Source organism: Cydia fagiglandana, chromosome 7 (assembly GCF_963556715.1).
Source record: "Cydia fagiglandana chromosome 7, ilCydFagi1.1, whole genome shotgun sequence".
NCBI classification, from domain to species: domain Eukaryota; kingdom Metazoa; phylum Arthropoda; class Insecta; order Lepidoptera; family Tortricidae; genus Cydia; species Cydia fagiglandana.
In genome coordinates, this window is record NC_085938.1 from 7284336 (window position 1) to 7300762 (window position 16427).

The 16427-nt window shown below is 35.2% G+C and overlaps 2 protein-coding genes across 10 annotated transcripts in view; both read right to left on the bottom strand.

The window, feature by feature from the left end:
• Positions 1 to 16427, bottom strand: part of LOC134665829 (3',5'-cyclic-AMP phosphodiesterase) — a 614694-nt gene that overhangs the window by 232360 nt on the left and 365907 nt on the right. The gene's annotated exons all lie outside the window — the stretch shown is intronic.
• LOC134665804 (uncharacterized) lies at positions 3586 to 5535 on the bottom strand. The gene is made up of 3 exons (XM_063522792.1): positions 5391 to 5535; positions 4235 to 4603; positions 3586 to 3701 (listed from the first exon to the last, which is right to left on the bottom strand). The coding sequence occupies exon 2, from the start codon at positions 4580 to 4582 to the stop codon at positions 4241 to 4243; it is 342 nt and encodes a 113-aa protein (XP_063378862.1). The 5' UTR covers positions 4583 to 4603; positions 5391 to 5535; the 3' UTR covers positions 3586 to 3701; positions 4235 to 4240.

Below are 16427 nucleotides of genomic sequence, written 5' to 3' on the forward strand. Positions count from 1 at the left end.
TGCAGTTTTAGTGCAAACGTGACTAATTCATACACAAGTTGGTTTGCATTTGAGTATGAGTAGGTACCTAAATCCGTAACTGACCGCGGATTCCGCCAGCAGCCAGCCGTGAGCCACGAGGCGCATGGCTGGACAAACTATCCTCGTAACAAATTTCAGGTTACCACAGGAATTCTATTCGACATACGCTAATGCCGTATGGCGCTGATCAACAAGGCACGATTTTGTCGCAGTGAACACTGATTTGTAATCTGCCCAGATAGTACAAATCCAGTCGCCTTGGACAGAATAGTAATAATCATCGCCAACATCATCATGTCATACGATGATGATGATGCTGATAGTGTCGATATGATAACGCAAATGACGACACGTCGAAAATTTCGTGGCTGGATAAATATTTTTATGTGATAAGCAAACAACACAATCGAGCGATAACATGTTTCAATTTCAGCTAACTGGTATCAAGCTGGTACAGATTAACGCACTATCTCTCGAACTCGTAAAAATCTGATGTAATAATTTTTATCAAATTTGTATTACACGACGAGTATCTTATCGGCAATAATAATTATTAATAACGCAGTTTTAAAACCACGAACTACTTGTAACTGGCTTTTTCGAAGAACACCAGAATTGGTGAAAATATTCGATAAACTGGGAAGTACCTACCTATGGTTAGCAATTAACGTAGTTCGGAAAGCATTTATTTATGCATGAAAGTTCATAAGGTAAAGGAGGTTCTACAATTCCTGACCTATACTTTGTTTTTAGGATTAGAAAGAATTCTGTAGAAATAAGCATTAGGTTGTAAATCAGGCACTTAAGAGGACCGGACTACCGCTGCTTGAAAATGACTATGTTTGTATGGAAAGGCGGCGGTTGTCCGCTTTCGTCTTAATGGGGTTTTGAAGTACAATTTAGATAGTGAGTATTCTACTAGAGATTATAATTATGCTATAAGTATTTTCTAATACTCCTCATACTTTTCTTCCTCGCGTTATCCCGGCATTTTGACAAGTTCCTTCTAATACTGAAAATGAGATTTGTCTTACTCCTCAGAATATTTTTTTTCATACCACAGAACTTACAGTTTGGTGTAATACAGAGGCAGACTTGGAACTAAAGCTCCTGAATCGGTTTAATCCAATTACGCTATTGATTGAACGAATGATTTAGCGAAAACAGTTTCTAAAGCTCTCGGTAAAAATACAATCTACTCGAAGATATTACTACAATTCTGGTTAAATGATAACATCACAATTTTCACCCTTTCGATATAAACTTTAGCGTTATTCTGTGTTTCAGAAGGATGTAGTAACGAACATGTTCGTCTTGGAATTTTATTGTTCATGTGTTGTTTACATCTAAAATAGACATTGCCGTCATCTCACATTCCTCGTTATACGATTTAGGTATATTCGAATTTTGATTACAAAAAGTTTTTCAATTAAGCTTTACAATATTTGAAAAAGGTACGTTTCTAATTTCACTATTCTTAATTAATTTTGTATGAAGCAGAAACGGCTACGAATGATGGTATTAATTTATTTCAATCTAATATCGAATGCATAAGCTTTTGCGTTGTTTGTCAATATCTAAGTAAAAAAAATGATAAATTAATATTATAAGAACAAACAAGATGGCATAGCTTCTAAAAGGTATCAGAACTTAATAAAACATATTTTTGTAATTTAAGTACATACCTACATTGCACAAAGCTGCAAGGATTATTTATTTATTTTACTTAGGTAATCGAGTTTCCTCTCGTAACAGTGAAAAACAGCGTGTATTGTGGGATAAAACAGCTGAACATAATCCACAAACCATAAAGAGCTTAGCGTAAATGTATGTCCGTTTAATTTTTCATAGAATCTTTGTGTGTAGCAGACGTTTTAATTAAAAGCTTTAGGAGTCCGCGGGAAATGTTTCAATGCGAGATTTTCCAGATAAAAATGTGACTTAATACATACCGGATATTTAATTTGGTGTGGATCTTGATCACGTAATCTACCGCAAAGTATTTCGTATGATGTCGTCAATCTACTAACTCTACTTCTTAATTTAATTTACTTGTGCATTTAATTGTAATATTTTGATTTTTCTTATTGGTGTGTGGAACGTGTTTTTGTTAAATTAGTACTTACTCAAGCTAAACAATATTTGATCTGTAATACCTCGATCGTAACAATTTCAGTTTTAAAGTTTTACTGAGAAACATAAACACGGCCGATGTAAAGAGTTTTTATGTTCTCGTACATCACGATTCCGTGCTGACGCACACAACAGCGCTAATGTATTGCTCTTGGCAAGAGGAAAGTCGGAGAATCTATCTCGAAATAATAATGAACGGTTCTTTAACATTCTTTAATATTGACAGATATAAACGTAGATACATTAAAGAGTTGGCAGTCTCAGTGTTCTATATTCTATCTCCATTATTTTACAATATTGCATTGCGAGAGTAATAAAAAGTTCAATGACACCAGTTTCAAAATTTTCTGTAAAAGTGAGACATCTGTACTGGTATGTAAGTATTGTATTTTGCAATTATTAGTTCTCTAAAGTATTGAGAGTTCATGAATTCCAATAGCCTTAATAATTTAGTTTGGCATTACACATCAACATGACACGACAGTATCATTTATCAACTCAAAATAATTAACCATTGAAAAACATGTGAAGCAAATGTTGTGCCAGAAAATGACAAATACCATCTTGAAGATTTAAAACTAGACGTGCAACAAGATAATATGCTAAAATGAGAAAATGTAAAAAAATAACCTTTCAAAGAATACTTCAGAACCATCCGAGTCACTCCGCGGCAGGATCAATTTGGGCAACACCATGCCTTTCTTCCGCCTGCCGCGGATGCCAGACGGAGAGGGCCATTGCAACTCGGTGGTAGCCAACGGACTGTGAGGACTGAGAATCGTTAGCCTGCGCTCCGGAGGTGGCAGGCTTAGTTGCTGTAATGCTCTTCTTTCCGTACTTGCAAAAAGCCCTCGCCTCTTTTCAGCTGATGCTCCCATGTCTTCTCCAGACAAGGCTCTCCTAGCGGGTGCCCCTCTTGCCTCTCTGATATCCCTTTCGCTAGCTGTGAGAAACGAGCTGCGGTGCGAACGCACGGTGGTGCATGAGCTAGCTGGGCGCGCTGGCGAGGAATCTTTGCATGGACGGAGACTCTCCATAGAGCGGGCAGACTCGACGCGTGCCGCTGCCAAGTACTGCCCGCTCGTTGCGGTCGTGTGGGCCACCTCGCATTCTTCTTGGCTCGAGCTAGACGTGCCGCTGCGGGAGAACGTGCTCGTTTTTGACACAAAACTCCGGTCACTAAATTGGGCCGCAGCGGAAATGCTCGATGTATTGGCGTCATTTGACTCCGAGGAAGCCTGCGTTCGCACGCAACCCTCCTCGAGAGACTGGTGCACCACGCGAGAATTGAGAGAACTAAACTTGGCAAGGTTTGCCCGGCGAATTTTTCTTTCGTCGTCTTCCTCTTCCATTTTATGCTAACTTACACTTTCCATTTACACTTAAGCACACGACACAATTCAATATATTATTAAAATTTCAGGATATTTTATGATGTATTATTTTGCTTTATTATAAATAATTATTATCATAAAATAATAAGGAACACTGGACACAGTCTTTGACACTCTTTGAAACCACCATCACAGGCACGATTGTAAGGACACCTGAAACAAATAATTTTATTAGAATAGTTAAACTTTTAACCTAAATGTTTTGCTAAAAGGATAGGCCTAAGGAAATTATTTATTTAGGAGAAGGATATTTTTTTCCAGCCTTCGAGGATACTTTGCATCGTGCATATAGCTAGCCTACAATTTTATGATGGAAAATAAATAAAAAGGAAGACAGAATGTGTTATTCCTTACAAATATTTGAATAAATTATGAGCTTCACGTGCCTATCAAGCTATACGGTCCGGGCTACGTATAAACACGCTTCCATTTAATTTGGAGCGGCTCCGGCAAGCACACAGTTTGTTTTAAAGCCAAACTGACTCCGAGAAGACCCGATGTCGAATTTCCACTTTAAACGCCATGTTCGGGTAAATTCTATGTACTTTCCTTTAAATGATTCCTATACATCTAACATTAAATAAAATGTTCAATTGTAATATTGGACCTGTCTTTTCAATTATGATGATTGACTAGAAACCGTTTTGTTCGTAAGACGTAAAACAAATATAAAGATTAGAAATTACATGCGTTCAGTTTGCGGGTTTAGAGTCCAGGGCTAGTTGTCCCGCCTGGTTTGCGCAGTCCGTGAGTGCTTGTACTTGTTCATTGTTGAGTCCCGAAGCCTTCACCCGGACATCAGCGCTCTTAGAATGCTCAGAGCTCTCACTGCTGGATTCAATTCTCTTCGACACCTGGTTTCCGTGCGCATCGATGTGAATCTCCTCTTCAAATTCTTCTTCGTAACTTGATTGGAAACTCTCGCTGAACTCTTGTCTTGCTTGAATGGTAACCTTTTCTGTGGATTGTTTTTGTTGGATCATCTCATCCATGGTCTTCTTTACCAGCTGCTGACCGGCTTGCAGTTGAGACATTGTGATTTAATGTAATGAAATCTAAAAAGAGTGAGAAATATCTTTGTAAAATTGGAAATTTAATAGTACATTTTTAATATTAAGTAAACTTGGGACGCACGCATGCCCTGGGTTTATTAAGGAAGACAAATATTAAGCTGCTCTAATATCTTTACAAGTTCTACATTTCATTAAATAATTAAAGATTTTTTTTATGAGAGCCACAAAAATAAACCAAACAAAAGCTTTCTCCCGGTTCCTCTGCGTTAAAGAAATTATTCAATGAGTAACTACTTGGTGCATTAATGTAAATCAGAAATCCCAGTTTGATAGAAATTGGGTTGGCGGCAAGCCAAGAGACAAAGGTTGGAGCTCATTTAAAATTACGGTGTTGAGGAATTTCTAGGTGGCGCAGACTATTCTTCCACTGAACCGTACATTCCAGAGCACCAGGGTCAATAATTATAAAAATACTACAATGGTGGCTGCTTAAGGCAGATAAGCTAAACTTGACTTATTGTTAAATTATTTGTCTGAGCTACAATAATGCTGTATTATTTACCCGAGGAAATAATTTAGGTAGATTTTAATTATTTTAAGACAAACCTAATAAGGGTAGTTTATTTAAAAATGTAAAAGAAATCTATTTACGAGTTCTCTAATCAACAATTATGATCAGTGAAAACAAATTTTTGATTCACCAAACGTACCTATTTTATTAATTCCAATAAATAAAATTCTTAAATTATCTCAAATTTGAATGTAAATTTAAATATAATACGAATCTATAGGAAATAAGAGTAACACGGAAGCAAAAACTAGGACGAACCTGAGACGCACGACAAAGATAATCCGATTGGTACAGTCCGGTGCACTTTGAAATACTAATGAAAGATTTTTCGGGAGTTGTTTTCACAGTGAAGCTTGCGCGTGGACTGAGAAGCGGGGAGTCGGCGTCGGGCTTTGTTTCGGCGGGAGCTTCTGCGTGGGCGCCGCTCCAGAACGCCGGACCTGCGCTTGCGGCTGCGAAACTTGGCTAAAATAACGCGACATTCGCGACATCTGTCTTGGCAAATTAACTAACCCGATAATTAATCTCGACATGTCCTGATTCGTTCGTCTTTAATTGCATGCTTATAAGGACAGAAATATGGTGATTGGCCTGCGTTAGATATAAATAACGTCCGGATAAGTGCCACTAAATTAAATTTTAACGTTACCATGCTAAAATTGCTTAGTTATATAGAAACATATTTTATGACGGCTACCAGGTGTGATACTTCACCATTTCAGTGTTAAAACAGTCATCCCGAAATAGCGTTATGCGTCAACAGAAGAGAAGTCATGAAACGATGAGTCTTCGAGACGGGGGCGATAAACGTGATAAACATGACTGCAACGTTATGAATAACGATTGCCAAAGATTCCCGTGACTAAGAGATGGAGGGATACCCACAGCATGTCTTGATTTCGAGAAAATTAAAGTAGGTATTCAAGGCGACTTTCTACGTTATTTATCCCGTTGTTTACTTTGATTGCTGTAACGCCAAAAATAAATTCACATCTGTTAGTCATGATGGTAAAATTGTTCGAACGTCTTTATGCTCTGACTAATCAATACATACAAATAAGTACATATTTATACCTATTCTCTTGCATCTCGCATAAAAATACCTATATTGAATGCAAATTTTTCATTGAAGTTGGAAAATAAACGTTCAATTTCACTTGTGGTAATCAATATGCAGGTAGGTAATTGGAAAAGATAAATATCCTTCTATATTAGGAAAAATTGTAATTTAACAAACATGTAGACATACCTATATTAACAAGATTACATCAGTAGATGAATACGAGTGAGTAATAAACGATATTTATGATTTTCTGTCAAACGATAGACCCTGTCTATCAGTCTAGCCAATTACTTCGTCCAAAATCTTGATGTTTCTTTTTCATTTACCTACCGTAGCCAGTGCCAAGTAAGTAAATCTATTTAGAGTATTTAGACTGTTAAAATAATTCCTTAGTAAAAGAAGCACTCTTAAAAATCGTATTATAATGAATCTGTACCTTTTAGGAAGCATTATTTTTATACATTTTATGCAAAAAATTTAAAGTTGGAACAAAAGGTATTAAGTAAAACACATGATCATTTTTACGTCACCATTTTTCTGTTTTCTTAATAATATTATTTGAGGTTTAAGACAGATTTTAACATCTATATGTAAATTGTTATTGATGTAAGAGATACTGTTACGAAAAAGAAATCCTGTAGAGTTTTTTGTGCCTATATTTTATAGTTGTATTTTTTACTCAACTGCTTAAAATCGTATTATCATGAATCTGTACCTTTTAGGAAGCATTATTTTGTACATTTTATGCAAATATTTTAAAGTTGGAACAAAAGGTATTAAGGTGGTTCTCCTTGCTCGATTTTCATACAACTTTCTTGGCACCCTAGCTCCTATTATATAGGGTTTCTTCACTTGTATATGTAATGTTTGGGTAGTATATATATTTCTGTCTTCGCTTAACGTAAAAAATACTAGATTTTGATTAAAATTATTAAGAAAAAAGCCTTTGAATATTGGTAAAATTTTGCCTCATTGCTTGTTTGTGTGAGTGATGCTTATAGTATCGGTGTAATTCTAACATGGCGACTTCATTTGACAAGTAATCATTTTTAATTTGTCAAAGGTGTAACAGATGGCACTTTAAAACCGTAACACAGATTACCTGTGTATTTTGTTTTATTTTCACTCAATAGAGGGAGGTATATTTAATGCACAAAGCATGTTACGAGTATACCTACTCATTTAAGAATCTCCTTTCTGATATAATTTCATTCCCAGATTTAATATAACTTAATAATTATTATGATTATTACACAATAAAATACATTTATATATTTATAGAAAGGTCAGTCCAAACAATCATTCGCGTTACGGTCGTCCACCGAAAACCCTTGTGAATTCTGCTTTCTTTTCGGTAAATGTTCTCTGGAAAAGCCTATATTTATTGTAACAATGATTTTTAAACTAAAATACCTACCTAGCTATATTTTTCTCAAAAATATATAGGTATGTGGAGAAAAATGTCATCTTCTTGTAAATAAACAAGATTCTATAATATCTTCTGCTTGTGCATAACAATAACATTAGTAGATGATATTTTTAGGGTTCCGTACCCAAAGGGTAAAATGGGACCCTATTACTAAGACTTCGCTGTCCGTCCGTCTGTCCGTCTGTCTGTCACCAGGCTGTATCTCACGAACCGTGATAGCTAGACAGTTGAAATTTTCACAGATGATGTATTTCTGTTGCCGCCATAACAACAAATACTAAAAACAGAATAAAATAAAGATTTAAATGGGGCTCCCATACAACAAACGTGATTTTTGACCAAAGTTAAGCAACGTCGGGAGTGGTCAGTACTTGGATGGGTGACCGTTTTTTTTTTTTTGCTTTTTTTTGTTTTTTTTTGCATTATGGTACGGAACCCTTCGTGCGCGAGTCCGACTCGCACTTGCCTGGTTTTTTTTTCAAAAATGCTGCCTTTCACCCGAGTTAAAACACTCTACTTTTCATTTCGCATACGAGGAAACTAAAATGCATGTGTTTTTTTAAATACATTTTTATAGTAGGTATTTTTGAGAGTAGGTATTTTCAATTAACAATTTGGCCAAAAGTAATTTATGGAATGGGGAGTCAAATATCAGAATGGAAATTGTATAACAAATCCATTTATACCCAAATTTCAATTGCTTATTGTAAAAAGAATAATAAAATCGTACTTGGAATTGGAACCTAAACTGCTCTAGTGCAGAAACGTATCATTTCCTGCACACCTTTTACAACAACAATGACCCTCTTTCATATATTCGGTCAAATTGTGCTTTTTGAAAAACTAATTATAGCCAGCCTTTTATGAATGTAGTATGATACCTTAGGGTATGGTGCTTTACGCACACTAGCGTCCCTTCCCCTCCCCCTGACGCAACCCACCCTTTTTGCATGAAATATGTCCCGGTTCACAGTTTTTTACATTTTTTGAGGAAAGTATACATTTTAGGAAAAAAGTGTCAATGAAAGAAATAATCCTTAATAAATTCTTAATAAAAAAGGTCATATTCATTTTTTTTATATTATGCACCTAATTCATGTATTAGCTTGTCAAAATTCGAAATAAAATAGTTTTTACTTAGGGTTCGAAACTCATTTATTATACACGGTGTAACATGAGGAAACCGAATAATTTTAACAGCGTATTCCTGATCACATTTAGAGACAAAAATGTCCTATAAACTTTTTTGAAATTCGCCTAGTTTCAGAGTTAATACCAATAACAAAAAACAAGTTTCTATTGTTACATAGTTCAAAACGCCTTTTTGATGGCGATGTTGCTACTATGGGATTTAGTCTAAATATCCTTATTGATATGTCAAAAAGTGACAAGTAACACTTTGCAAAAACTAAGTTTTACGAAAAAAAAAACATTTTAAGTGACAAGTTTACCAATAGCATTTAATTTTTATATACAAATTCATTCATAAAATTAAAAAAAAAACCAAACAAATTTTTTTTTTGGCGAAATTGACCTAAACACATATTACATCTTTTCCTTTTTTTTGACCTCATGTATACATTTTAGGATAAAAGTGTCAATGAAAGAAATAGTTCCTTATTAAATTCTTAGTAAAAAAGGTTATATTCATTTTATAACACTTATTATACAAGGTGTCCTCAAGAAATGCGAAAGATTTTATTTCTGAGGTCAAATTAAAAGAAGGAAAAAATGTTTGTATGACTTTAGGTCAATTTCGCCGAAAACAATTTTTTTTATTGTTTTTAGGGTTCCGTACCTCAAAAGGAAAAAACGGAACCCTTACCCTGTCTGTCACAGCCGATTTTCTCCGGAACTACAGGACCAATCAAGTTGAAATCTGGTACACATATGTAAGTTTGTAAACAAATGAATTTTAAACATGGGGGCCACTTTTGGGGGGTAAATGAAAAAATTAAAAAATAAAAATTTTCAAACTATATCATGTTACATATCAAATAAAAGAGCTTATTGTAAGGATCTCAAATATATATTTTTTATAATTTTCGAATAAACAGTTTAGAAGTTATTCAAGAAAATAGGCAAAAAATGACTATTCCCCCCTCCCCCTTTATCTCCGAAACTACTAGGTTTAAAATTTTGAAAGAATACATAAAATAGGTCTATACCTATAGATGACAGGAAAACCTATTATAAATGTACAGTCAAGCGTGAGTCGGACTTAATTACAGTTTTTGATCCGACTCCTACGGATTTTTTAAAGATTTCACTCACGTTTCGCATAAATAATGTTTAGTTTTAAGTTTATAAAATACATATGTATGTTAGTCTGTAAGGTATTTGTAATATGGGCCTTGTTCCCTGAATTAAATATCTAAATAAATAAATAAATAAAATAAAAAATACATTGTTAAAAATTGTGTAATATACGGAATCCTTGGAACGCGAGTCCGACTCGCACTTGGCCGCCATTTTTTAATTTTTTGAATATATAATATATGTATGTACATAAAAAGTAAATGTTATTGGTAAACTTGTCAGTTAACATGGATTTTTACTTTTTTTTCGTAAAACATAGTTTTTGCAACGTGTTACTTAACTGTCACTTTTTGACATATCAATAAGGATATTTAGACTAAATCCCATAGTAACAACATCGCCATCAAAAAGGCGTTTTGAACTATGTAACAATAAAAACTTGTTTTATTTTTTTAAATTGGTATTAACTCTGAAACTAGCCGCATTTCAAAAAAGTTTATAGGACATTTTTGTCTCTAAATATGAAAGAATTATTTGTTTCATTGACACTTTTTTCCTAAAATATATTCTTTCCTCAAAAAATGTAAAAAACTGTGAACCGGGACATATTTCATGCAAAAAGGGGGGGTTGCGTCAGGGGGAGGGGAAGGGACGCTAGTGTGCGTAAAGCACCATACCCTATGGTATCATACTACATTCATAAAAGGCTGGCTATAATTAGTTTGTCTTCCCCATACATTAGAACACAATTTAACCGAATCAATAGCATGAGAAATGAAACGGATATTTCTTGTTTTCTTTGCATTAGCATTTTTCTCTCGATAATTTAATCAATTTGCAACATAAGTAGAAGAATCCTCATATATCCATAAATATCAAAATATAAAAGGACATACATTTTCAGAAGATTTCCCCGCGTGCGACGTTGCCAAATGGTTTAAAGTACAACATGCTCGCAACGTTTGGATGTCAATAAGTCGACAATGAAAAATTATATTTCAAATCAATTTAAACTTGATATTTTTGACAGTAATGGGTTACTTAAATAAGAAGGCATTTTTCGCCCGGGTCTACTATGGTCAAATGGTCTAGTGGCTTTTAGCTACTGAGTATAAGTTTAACAAGTTGAACAGCATGACAGGGTTCAAACCACGAACAAAGACTCATTTCTTTTTGTATTTATTTATTTATTTTGTTTCATCTTTTTGGTAATTTTATATGCCTTATTTTAAAAGTTATTTTAAGTAAATGTGTTGTATTTGATTATTTCATGTAGGTATATCATTTCAATAAAATTTTGGAAACTTTTATTTTATACCTGGTCAAGCAAATCTTGTCAGTAAAAAAACCGGGCAAGTGCGAGTCGGACTCGCGCACGAAGGGTTCCGTACCATAATGCAAAAAAAAACGGTCACCCATCCAAGTACTGACCACTCCCGACGTTGCTTAACTTTGGTCAAAAATCACGTTTGTTGTATGGGAGCCCCATTTAAATCTTTATTTTATTCTGTTTTTAGTATTTGTTGTTATAGCGGCAACAGAAATACATCATCTGTGAAAATTTCAACTGTCTAGCTATCACGGTTCGTGAGATACAGCCTGGTGACAGACGGACGGACGGACGGACAGCGAAGTCTTAGTAATAGGGTCCCGTTTTACCCTTTGGGTACGGAACCCTAAAAAGGCGCGAAATCCAAATGTTCTATGAACGATATCCCTTCGCGCCTACATTTTTCAAATTTGCCGCCTTTTTCTACTGACAAGATCTGCTTGACCAGCTATACTTCGTCGATAGTTGACTTCTTATGTACCTATTCTGCGATCCTAATTAGCCTCATGCATGACTTTTTTTTAATTATTTTAATCATTATTTATATCCTTTGAAAACCGGAAAATAAAAATACTTTTATAAATCTTCCCATAATATTATTAAAAAATAATTAAAATACTGAAAATATTTTACTCACCTAAGTTTAGTTTCGAAGAATAACATACGGTGTACTGCCATCTCGCCGAAATATTTTTCGCCTAATTTCACTTCCCAACCAATTTATTGCAGTACTTTTAGTTGGCAAACCAATGCTTAGCATATTATTATTTAGCATAATTTTTATTTGACTACAATTTTATTTAGCAGATGTTCATTTTACCACGATTTATTTAGAAAAATAGTCACTAAGCAAATGTTTTATTATACCTAACTATTTATTGTTACATAACGTTTGCCAAAATTGAAACTTCGCATACTTTTTATTTGATCACAATTTTATTTAGTAGATGTTCATTTTACCAAAATTCATTAAGACAAATAGTCACTGAGCAAATGTTTCAACTTAGCTAACTCTTAATTGTCAAAAAACGTTTGCTTTATTTATACTTACTTTTCATAATATATTTTGATGGCTATTTGACCTGTTGGTGGCTTTTTTTTTAACAAACGTATCTACATATTTCCATGGACGGGTGCCACTACGCTAATAGATTTGATGACTGTACCAACATGTGTTAGGTTAGATGACTGCAATCCCCAAGAAAACGAACTGTTGCCAGAAAAGTGGGTTAGGTTAGGTTAGAACTGCGACCCCACGAAAACAAACTGTTGCCTCAAAGGTGGGTTAGGTTAGAACTGCGACCCCCGAGAAAACGAACTGTTGCCAGAAAAGTGGGTTAGGTTACGTTAGAACTGCGATCCCACGAAAACAAACTGTTGCCAGAAAAGTGGGTTAGGTTAGGTTAGAACTGCGACCCCACGAAAACAAACTGTTACCTGAAAGGTGGGTTAGGTTAGGTTAGAACTGCGACCCCCGAGAAAACGAACTGTTGCCAGAAAAGTGGGTTAGGTTAGGTTAGAACTGCGACCCCACGAAAACAAACTGTTGCCTGAAAGGTGGGTTAGGTTAGAACTGCGACCCCCAAGAAAACGAACTGTTGCCAGAAAAGTGGCTTAGGTTAGGTTAGAACTGCGTCCCCACGAAAACAAACTGTTGCCTGAAAGGTGGGTTAGGTTAGATTAGAACTGCGACCCCCAAGAAAACGAACTGTTGGCAGAAAAGTGGGTTAGGTTAGGTTAGAACTGCGACCCTACGAAAACAAACTGTTGCCTGAAAGGTGGGTTAGGTTAGGTTAGAACTGCCACCCCCAAGAAAACGAACTGTTGCCAGAAAAGTGGGTTAGGTTAGATTAGAACAGCAACCCCCAAGAAAACGAGCTGTTGCCAGAAAAGTGGGTTAGGTTAGGTCAGAACTGCGACCCCACGAAAACAAACTGTTGCCTGAAAGGTGGATTAGGTTAGGTTAGAACTGCGACCCCCAAGAAAACGAACTGTTGCCAGAAAAGTGGGTTAGGTTAGGTAAGAATTGCGACCCCACGAAAACAAACTGTTGCCAGAAATGTAGTAAACAAAATTACTACCTCCATCATTGAACTGCACATCTCGAAAAAACTACCTACGTAACGAAATAAAATGCTACTGTAATTTGTACCATGAGTAGTTGAGTACTATATTATTAGGGTATTTAGTAGTATGCATCACAATATTAGGCGAAAAATAATTTATGCCTATCAATACATTCGACATAACAATAAAAGACATTTTGAAACATGACCAACTAAATATTTTGCCATACAATAATATTGTAAATAATAATTTGCGACATGTTATATATGCGAAACATTGGTTTGCCATCTGATAGTTTTGCCAAATGATACTATGGGAAAAATAGTTTGGGAAGTGATAATTTGCCATACAATTTTCGGCCACATATTAGTAAACCATAACATACGCTTAAAATAATTCAAAAGAGAATGCTAAAATTATAAAATAAAAAAAAACTGGCATTGTCGGGGTTTGAACCATGTATCTTAGCTACAATCAGATTTTTTTCAAAATAGAGGCTACGGGTGCCACGAGCACATGACAGTTGATGGTCGAAAACATTAGTTGCTTCTGAATGCCTTGCAATTCTTAATCGTTGCTCAAACAAGAATTTATTATTTAATTTCCAATCTTTTTTCAACAATAAACATTTCATCCGCTGCGCCCTCTAGGTTACTTTACTGTAACATTACGAATCTGCTGACATTTGACACTGACTTTAAGGTGACTTTAAGTACGTAAGTGTGCGTGAATGCAAGAAATTGCAATATTTTGCAGTTGGATTCCGGTAATAACGAAATGAGACAATGTTGAGTTGAACATGTCTCGATTTGGATGTAGTATTTTTTATAGTTTTCGCACATATCAACACATCTTATGAAACTTTGTATTTTGGGAGAAATAGTGAAAATCCACAATTCGTGCACAGTGACGCCATCTTTTGGCTGATAATCGGCATCCCATCCCTAGACATCCACCTTAAGTTAAATACAGAATCATTTTTACGTCACCATTTTCCTGTTTTCTTAATAATATTATTTAAGGTTTAAGGCAGATTTTAACATCTGTATGTACATTTTTATTGATGTAAGAGTTACTGTTACGAAAAAAAAAAGTCCTGTAGAGTTTTTTGTGTCTATATTTTATAGTTGTAGTTTTTACTCAACTGCCAAAGGAGGTTTACGTTTTTAGAGAATTTATATACCGTGTGTATCTTTGGTAAGGCATACAGCGTACACCGTTTGACGAATGGGCCTATGACGACTCGTGAGCTCGTGATATCCGTTTCAGTTGTAAGTGAGGCATTATAATTATGACATGTTAGCCTAAGTATAGGCTAATATTTTTGCTTGCGAAATCTAGCTGCGGCCTGAATTGTAATTGCTTTAATTTGGTTGTTTTTTGGCATTACTAAACGCAACTCACGCAATGTAATATGACTAAATAAGTAAAAAGAATAAAAATCATTATTATTTGTCTTTTATATTAGTCCGGATAGAAATTATTTAAATAGTTGTTGTATGTAGCCATGTAACTATTTATTCAACAAGTGTACCTATATTCGTTCGTCTTTCAACGTCAGAGCAGAGCAAAGTCTAAAGCTTAGAGAAGAATCTGCTTTTTCTAAAGATACGCTTTTTGCAGTAAGTAAATGAAAAAGATTGAAATCTTTTTCTTAAATAATCTTACACGGATATAAAACGGGTGTTTTATAATATAAGAACTTGTAAACCCCTGTTGTATCAAGTTAAAACTGAATTATGACTAACAAGAAAACATCCGGAGCACGGCTAGCAATAAAAAGCTGCTTTAACATTATACCTATATTTTGTACATACTATTTACATAAATCTCTAGAATATCCACCGATAATCAGCCCCATTTATCTTACTTATACAAAAAAAAACTATAGCATTATACATATTTTAAAAGTCTTATATTCATGAGATCATCATCATAATCATCATCATCATCATCATCATACCAGCCAGAGGACGTGCACTGCTGGACATAGGTCTAAGAGTGCCACAATGACCGGTCCTGCGCCACCCGCATCCAGCATAATCATGCAGCATATTCATGAGTCATGAGATATTGATCCAATATTATTTTGAGTGCATCCGGTCCACGCTTAAATATTAGTGCGAGCATGTGATGTCCAATCAACATGAAATTTTCAGTTTAAATACTGCACTATTCCATCACGCTAAATTAGACCGCTTAATTATGGCCCAGTACGTTCGTGTTCTCTCACTCACACTGAGCGTGCGTGAGCGAGATGGAAGTGCATGCTGGAGACCGCGGATACCTATCATGTTTTTAATTTTTTTTTCGTTTCAATAAAAAAAAGTAACCGATACGATCCATCAAATATGATAACTAATTGTACTAATATGTAACAACTTTTTAAAGTGCATTTTAGGATAAACTCAAGATGAGAATCGATACAGTCACTCAAGAAAGGCATATTGCTAATTAAATTTATGGCAGTCGTATTGTGATCCAAAAAAGCGCTACGACTTTTTTAAAACTCCGTATTTTGAACGTACTGCACCTTAACCTCATACTAGATTAGAAGACTCATTCAGTTGTTTACCGTATTCTTCTCCCGATTCTTGCGCAATAAATTTCGTCGTCATGTGTTGTGACGCGGTATTTATTGTAGCGAAACAAATTGTTGCAGATACTACACTATTTCATTAGCATTAGTAGCTAAAATACCTATCTATGTTATTAATTTAACAATTAATTTAATCTCAAATGGCCATTCATCGTTATCGTTTCATTCAATCGTCTTTAATGTCATCGGCAATGTGGTGCAAGACGGGTAGCGGACCGGGACAGAACACTCGTCAGGAATCAGACGATGCGCCATTAGCCACTCACAATAACATGCTTTTGATAACTATAGCTACCAGCTGTCACCCTTATTTTATTATAATAATAGAGGTCACTGAAAAATATCAAGCATGTGAGTGGCTAGGGCTCATTTAGACGGTGCGAGAAGTGGCATGCGAGTTTCATTACATTGCGGTTTATGATCGGTCGGTTGAATTGGACGTAACCAACAGTCCGCAATATAACTAAAATCGCAAGCGAGTTCGCGCGCCGTCTAAGTCATCATACGTACAAAGAAGACGAGTATCTGTTATTTAGACTTAAGCAAAT